Source organism: Gymnoscopelus braueri, assembly GCF_963280865.1.
Source record: "Gymnoscopelus braueri genome assembly, chromosome: 20".
Lineage (NCBI taxonomy): Eukaryota > Metazoa > Chordata > Actinopteri > Myctophiformes > Myctophidae > Gymnoscopelus > Gymnoscopelus braueri.
The window spans coordinates 35,887,850-35,895,447 of record NC_137622.1 but is presented as its reverse complement, the minus strand read 5'-3'; the positions used below and the strand labels follow the sequence as shown (position 1 = coordinate 35,895,447).

General features: G+C 38.8%; 1 protein-coding gene across 1 annotated transcript; it reads right to left on the bottom strand.

Moving 5' to 3' along the window:
• Nucleotides 1–231: 231 nt before the first annotated feature.
• LOC308076138 (microfibril-associated glycoprotein 4-like) lies at nt 232–1,294 on the bottom strand. The gene has a single exon (XM_080416261.1). It carries the CDS (start codon nt 1,198–1,200, stop codon nt 493–495), a length of 708 nt encoding a protein of 235 aa, XP_080272387.1. The 5' UTR covers nt 1,201–1,294; the 3' UTR covers nt 232–492.
• Nucleotides 1,295–7,598: the final 6,304 nt, after the last annotated feature.

Sequence of the window (7,598 nt, the reverse complement as noted above, 5' to 3'; positions counted from 1 at the left end):
TTATAAAACAAGCTACAATACAAAAAGTATGGTAGTTATAATATGCTGTTCTTCTAAGCATAATGTAATTTGACCAACACTGAAAATATTTCATAAACCTTGTTATAAGTTGTTATGTATCATTATAAACATGTATAACGAGTGTTATGAAGCCTTATAATGCATTGTAAATGTGATTATAACGAAGTATAGACCCGACCTTTAAGTAAAGCATTACACAATACACCTTGCTTTGTCTTTGCATGCATCTCTTTATTCATGACGATGTTTACAACATCTTGGATTATGTATTCATTTAAAAGCCCTGACAGGTCACCACTGTAATAATATGTGATATAATACAGATATCTACTGTATGAGTTTAGGATTAAACAGAGTCCCAAAGAGAGAAAAAAAACAAATTAAAACCATGAAAAAGAGTAAATATTGCATCATGCCTTTTATACCACGGCTGTGCTTTTCTAAAATATATGCATGCAAACCTAAACATGTTTAAGCTACACGTCTGATCTTCAACGCTACAGCCTTCAGGGAGTATTTAGTACCCTTCCAGTGGTTCCAGTGTGCACCTGTGTTGGCGTGAGGCGTCTGTCCCCAAAGGTAAGCACCGTTGGGATTAGCATACTCGCAGGCCTTGTACCAAAATGCACCGTAACGATAAATGGCACAGTTGTTGCCCCACGCGTCCTGATCTTTGTCAAAGGTTGAGAATTTCATTCCATTGTGATAGGTCAGTGAGTCTCCTGCTCCTCCATTCTTGAAGCCAGCAACCTGCAGCTTGTAGCCATCAGCCTCAGAACCCACAGAGAAAGAGGAGTAAGAGGCAAACGCTGTGTTTCCCTCAAAGTCTTCCATGTCCACCCTCAGCTGATACTTTTTGTTCTTGGTAAGGAGATGCATGTTCTCCAGTCCCAGCCAGTACTCGCCTGATGTGTCTCCAAACCCAGCTTGGTACTGAGCCCAGGGTCTGTAGAAGTTCACAGTGCCGTCCACTCTTCTCTGGAGGACTGTCCACTTCCCTCCATCTGTGTCCATGTCACAGTAGACCTTGACAGGAGTAGCAGTGGGGTAGAAGTTGTACACACCACTCTGTCTGGAGACATTGTTGTAGATGTCATCACAGTCCAGAGCCAGGTTGAGATCACAACGAGGAGCAGAGTGGACTGTTACAGCCAGAAACAGAACTGCAACAAGTATCATCTTGAAGTCTTTGAGTTGTAGCTTGTTGTTCAGATCAAAGGACAACTGAGTGTGTTGAGTGTATGTTCAGCTCCAGTAGAAAGTTTAATGCAGTCTGAGTGTGAGACCCTTCTTTTATAGTTAAGAATGATGACGTACTGATACTGAAGAGATCGTATGATACCTAAAAGTAATCCGCCACCAGACCAGTCTGAGCATTGTGCCTGCCAATACATTTTAATACAATACACACACACACACACACACACACACACACACACACACACACACACACACACACACACACACACACACACACACACACACACACACACACGCAACCTCCTCCACATTCTACTGTCAATCATGTTTTACACAGATCTAGTTCTCTCTCTTGACAGACTGGATATTCTATATGATGGATGAGGAATTATATTACATTTTTGCAAACTTGTTTCCTTGTCATTCAACCTCCACCATCAGTTTGATTCTCTTCCTCATACCTTCACCATTTATTTCACCTCAAACTGTGATGTATTTATCAATGCCAGTTTACGTCTCTTTTCCACCAGCTATATATAACACCAGTTTATTTAATTACATTTTATTTTATTTGATGGAGGTACAGGACAACAGCTGTAGCAAAACAGCATGTGCAGTAGATCGTCAATGTTTCTGTGAAGATACAAACTACAGACCCCTGGGGGACTCCGGTCAACCAAGTATAGAGGGTTTAAATGGTTAAGAACGTATAGATATTTACTTGAAAATTGGAAAATCAAAGCACAGTGCCAGAACCGGCTAAAGTATGTCTGTTGTGGCACGCACGCACGCACGCACGCACACACACACACACACACACACACACACACACACACACACACACACACACACACACACACACACACACACACACACACACACACACACACACACACACACACACACACACATTCAATTCAATTAAATTTTATTAAAGTGTCATATCACAACAAGTTGTCTCAAGACACTTTACATGTAGAGAAGAGACCCGACATCCCACCCTGAGCAAGCAATTTTGCGACAGTGGCAACAAAAAACTCCCTCTTAACTGGAAGAAACGTCAGGCAGACCCTAGGCTCTAGGGTGGCGGCCTTCTGCCTCGACCGTGTCGGGGGGAAAGAAGAGAGAGAGAGGGAGAGACAGAGGAGAGACAGAAAGAGATACAGTGCAAGTAGTAACAATAACAATAGTAGCAAATATAATAGTGTAAGATAGTATATGATAAGATAGTATATGATATGATGACAACAGCTGTAGCAAAACAGCATGTGCAGTAGATCGTCAATGTTTCTGTGAAGATACAAACTACAGACCCCTGGGGGACTCCGGTCAACCAAGTATAGAGGGTTTAAATGGTTAAGAACGTATAGATATTTACTTGAAAATTGGAAAATCAAAGCACAGTGCCAGAACCGGCTAAAGTATGTCTGTTGTGGCACGCACGCACGCACGCGCGCGCGCGCACACACACACACACACACACACACACACACACACACACACACACACACACACACACACACACACACACACACACACACACACACACACACACACACACACACACACACACACACACACACACACACACACACACACACACACACACACACAATTCAATTCAATTCAATTTTATTAAAGTGTCATATCACAACAAGTTGTCTCAAGACACTTTACATGTAGAGAAGAGACCCGACATCCCACCCTGAGCAAGCAATTTTGCGACAGTGGCAACAAAAAACTCCCTCTTAACTGGAAGAAACGTCAGGCAGACCCTAGGCTCTAGGGTGGCGGCCTTCTGCCTCGACCGTGTCGGGGGAAAGAAGAGAGAGAGAGGGAGAGACATACCACACAAACTGGCACATGACACTTTGAATATCAAGGCTGCACACACAAAGATATGCAGACATACATGTACATACTCATAATTAATACACACAGAATATGCACATGCACATACTATGTGCATCCATATTCATATTATCTATATAATACCAGTACATGCTATTTTTCTTTACCTTCTAGTTACTATTGTTACTTGTCCCTTTGTCTTGTATTTTTTGCTATTGCTGCTACAATGTTACTCTCCTGTACTCGTATATAAGACGTAATACAAATCTTGAATCCAATAAGCTGATAAAGACAAACAATACAGTCGTTTGGCAGTTGTTCAGATCTTTTGAATTGCATCAAAATAGAGCTTTATAAGCTGAAACCATAAGAGTAGGCTATACGTAAAGCCAACTATAAGTTGGTCAAATAAACATTTGATTAGAGTAAATGGCAGCTCATATTGTACCTCAGTGGTTCCCAAACTGGGGGGTCGGGACCCCCAGGGGGTCCCCCAAATTATGTTGGGGGGTCCTGCAGATGATCATCATAGTTTTCATTCAACATACAGTGTAAGTGTATACATTTCTAAAGTTACAATGTAATGACTGTTAACACCTATTTGATACCAAATTGGCCAAATTGTCAAATATTACGTGAGAAAGAGGCAAACGTGAAAATGGCCAAAATACAAACTCAGAGGTTGTAGTTCTGCTATTTCGATCGATCTGCTATTTTCAGCGAAAGCCATTAAGACCTGGAACGCATCTGTGTCACTTTTTGATTTGAGCTAAAAAGCATTATTTTACACTTTGGCTATTCAAAAAATCGTGAAAATGTGTGCAAATCTTTGAATATATATTGTTTTAAAACGAACATTTTTAACTCGAATATTTGATTTCTGGGGGTCCCTGGAACAAAATATTTTGAGATGGGGGTCGGCGGCCAAATACATATAATTTTGGGGGTCCTCGACATGAAAACGTTTGAGCACCACTGATATAGAAACATACATTAATTTCAGAATACTGTTGGGATTTAGAAGACATTTGTAGAATCGGCTTCAGGTCTTAATGGGTTTAAATGGTTACGCAGTCTCAATGATAAAGCTATTGCATTATTACAATCTAGGGGAATCCCTGTTCTAATAAGAGCTGGGTAAAAAAACAAAAAAAACATCCTTCAAGTTCCCGGCAACACACCGTGTTGTTTATTATATTTAATTAACTTCCTTACTGGAAACTATAGCTGCTGTGTTTGGAATGTGAACCGACAAAGAATTCCTGTAAAGGCCGGTTAGGGAGCGAGATCGAGGCAAGCGGGCGCGTTGTGAGCGACGCGTTGTGAGCTTGTAGATCGGCTATATTCAAATAGCCTAGGTATAAAATAGGGCTAAAGTGGTTAATGTGTGTTTCATAATATCATAATTTATATCTGAAAGGTAACGAGTAACTAAAGTTTTCAAATAATTGTAGTGGAGTAAAAGTACAATATTTGCCTCTGAGATGTAGTGGAGTATAAGTAAAAGTATTGGAAATTGGAAATACTCAAGTAAAGTACAAATACCTCAAAATAAATACCCTGTACTTAAGTTCAGTACTTAAGTAAATGTACTTAGTTACTTTACACCACTGCTGAAAACCGAAGGCGGTGGAGCTTTCACAGTGTTATTATAGCCCCCACTCTGTGTGTGTGTGTGTGTGTGTGTGTGTGTGTGTGTGTGTGTGTGTGTGTGTGTGTGTGTGTGTGTTATGTCATATTCAAACTTTTTGTGTTCTTCGTAAAAGAACGCCCAACTTGACCATACTACTACAAAACTACTATCAAAAGACTCTATTGTTATTAGCTCTGGACTAAGAGCGTCTGCTAAATGCCTGAATTGTAAAATGTCATTACGTAGTCAGTGTTGCATTGCTGAATTGGAACGTGGTTGCACTCTATTTTTTTAAATTTTAATGAGGTGACGTGCACGTCGCTCAACACCTACACTACAGGTCACACAATGGACAATTGTTATGCATCTATAGGCTCATTCGTATAAAAAAAAATCGCCTGGTGTCAGTCGGGAGCCTTTGTAAATTTTGTTTGTTATTATTATTATTATTATTATTATTATTATTATTATTATTATTATTAAATATGTTCTGAATAAACATAAAAATGCTAAAATGTATGACTGTCTGTCTAGGATTCTGTTTAATCAGTCTGTCAGTAATAAAGCTATGCACAATTATGCATTATGTGAATTCATATTTTGAATAAGAGCTTGGTGAAAAGAAAAACATCCTTTAACTTGTTAAAACCGGATAAGCATCTGCGTCATTTTAACGATTTTGTCGTTGGCTATTACAAAATAGCAGATATACAAGCTCACAGCACGTCACTTCGAGCCGTGCTGTGAGCTTTTACATCTGCTATTATTGAACATTTTTGTTTGAAATTTTGACAGATTTTGTTTAACACAAATCTTCTCTTCTGGTGGTCCCTGGCACAAAACATTTTCAGATGGGGGGTCCGCGTCCAAATACATATAATTTTGGGGGTCCTTGGCACGAACATGTTTGAGAACTATACTGATTCAGAAGGCATTTGTAGAATCAACCTCAGGTCTTAATGGGTTAATAGTTCCTGGCAACACAACATGTTTACTATATTTAATGAACTTCCTTACTGGAAACTAGCTGCTGTGTTTGGAATGTGAACTGACAGAGGATTCCTGTAGACTGACAGGAACCAGAATTGACAGCTCAAAAAAATCAAAGCACAGTGCCAGAACCGGCTAAAGTATGTCTGTCTATGTCAAACACACACACACACACACACACACACACACACACACACACACACACACACACACACACACACACACACACACACACACACACAATCATTCAAAACATGCACGGCAAGGTGGATAAACATGCCTCCATGTTTAAACACATACCACACAAACTGGCACATGACACTTTGAATATCAAGGCTGCACACACAACCATATGCACACATACATGTACATACTCATATATTAATACACTCATAATGTGCACATGCACATACTATGTGCATCCATATTCATATTATCTATATAATACCAGTACATGCTTTTTTTCTTTACCTTCTAGTTACTATTGTTACTTGTCCCTTTGTCTTGTATTTTTTGCTATTGCTGCTACAATGTTAATCTCCTGTACTCGTATATAAGACGTAATACAAATCTTGAATATAATAAGCTGATAAAGACAAAAAATACAGTCGTTTGGCAGTTGTTCAGATCTTTTGAATTGCATCAAAATAGAGCTTTATAAGCTGAAACCATAAGAGTAGGCTATACGTAAAGCAAACTATAAGTTGGTCAAATAAACATTTGATTAGAGTAAATGGCAGCTCATATTGTACCTCAGTGGTTCCCGGTCCCCCAAATTATGTTGGGGGGTTCTGCAGATGATCATCATAGTTTTCATTCAACATACAGTGTAAGTGTATACAGGGTATCTGCACATTTCTAAAGTTACAATGTAATGACTGTTAACACCTATTTGATACCAAATTGGCCAAATTGTCAAATATTACGTGAGAAAGAGGCAAACGTTGTGAAAATAGCCAAAATACAAACTCGGAGGTTGTAGTTCTGCTATTTCGATCGATCTGCTATTTTCAGCGAATGCCATTAAGAACTGGAACGCATCTGTGTCGCTTTTTGATTTGAGCTAAAAAGCATTATTTTACACTTTGGCTATTCAAAAATAGCAGATCTACAAGCTAATAGCTAAAAAATATTAGATATGCAAGCTTGTAGCGCGGCACTGAGTGCCGCGCTACAAGCTTGCATATCTAATATTTTTGAAAAATGGTGAAAATGTGTGCAAATCTTTGAATATATATTGTTTTAAAACGAACATTTTTAACTCGAATCTTTGATTTCTGGGGGTCCCTGGAACAAAATATTTTGAGATGGGGGTCGGCGGCCAAATACATATCATTTTGGGGGTCCTCGACATGAAAATGTTTGAGCACCACTGACATAGAAACATAAGTTTCAGAATACTGTTGGGATTTAGAAGACATTTGTAGAATCGGCTTCAGGTCTTAATGGGTTTAAATGGTTACGCAGTCTCAATGATAAAGCTATTGCATTATTACAATCTAGGGGAATTAGTCCATGAGCCAGACAAGATTTCATTATCGAAAGAGTGGGCAAAACCATACCTATATTAAATTGTTCATAGGGTCAATATGTGTAAATAAATATATGATAACCTCTCCACAGGAGCAGCTTTTTCATGGTTATCACACATTTTGTTATTTTCCCCATACGTACATGACAGGTGAAAAAATTACAAAATTTAAAAAAGAGTTATCATAATGAAACTTCCTGAGTTGATTACTTACATGAAGACAATGATTTATCGTATTACAAGTTTTCTGAAATTGTATATTTAAATATGCAAATTAGGCATTTAGTCCATGAGCCAGAGCCCCAAAATTGAGCCAGATATTGAATATTCCCTTGTTAAAAAACTCCAACCTCCAACATCTTAACAAAATGA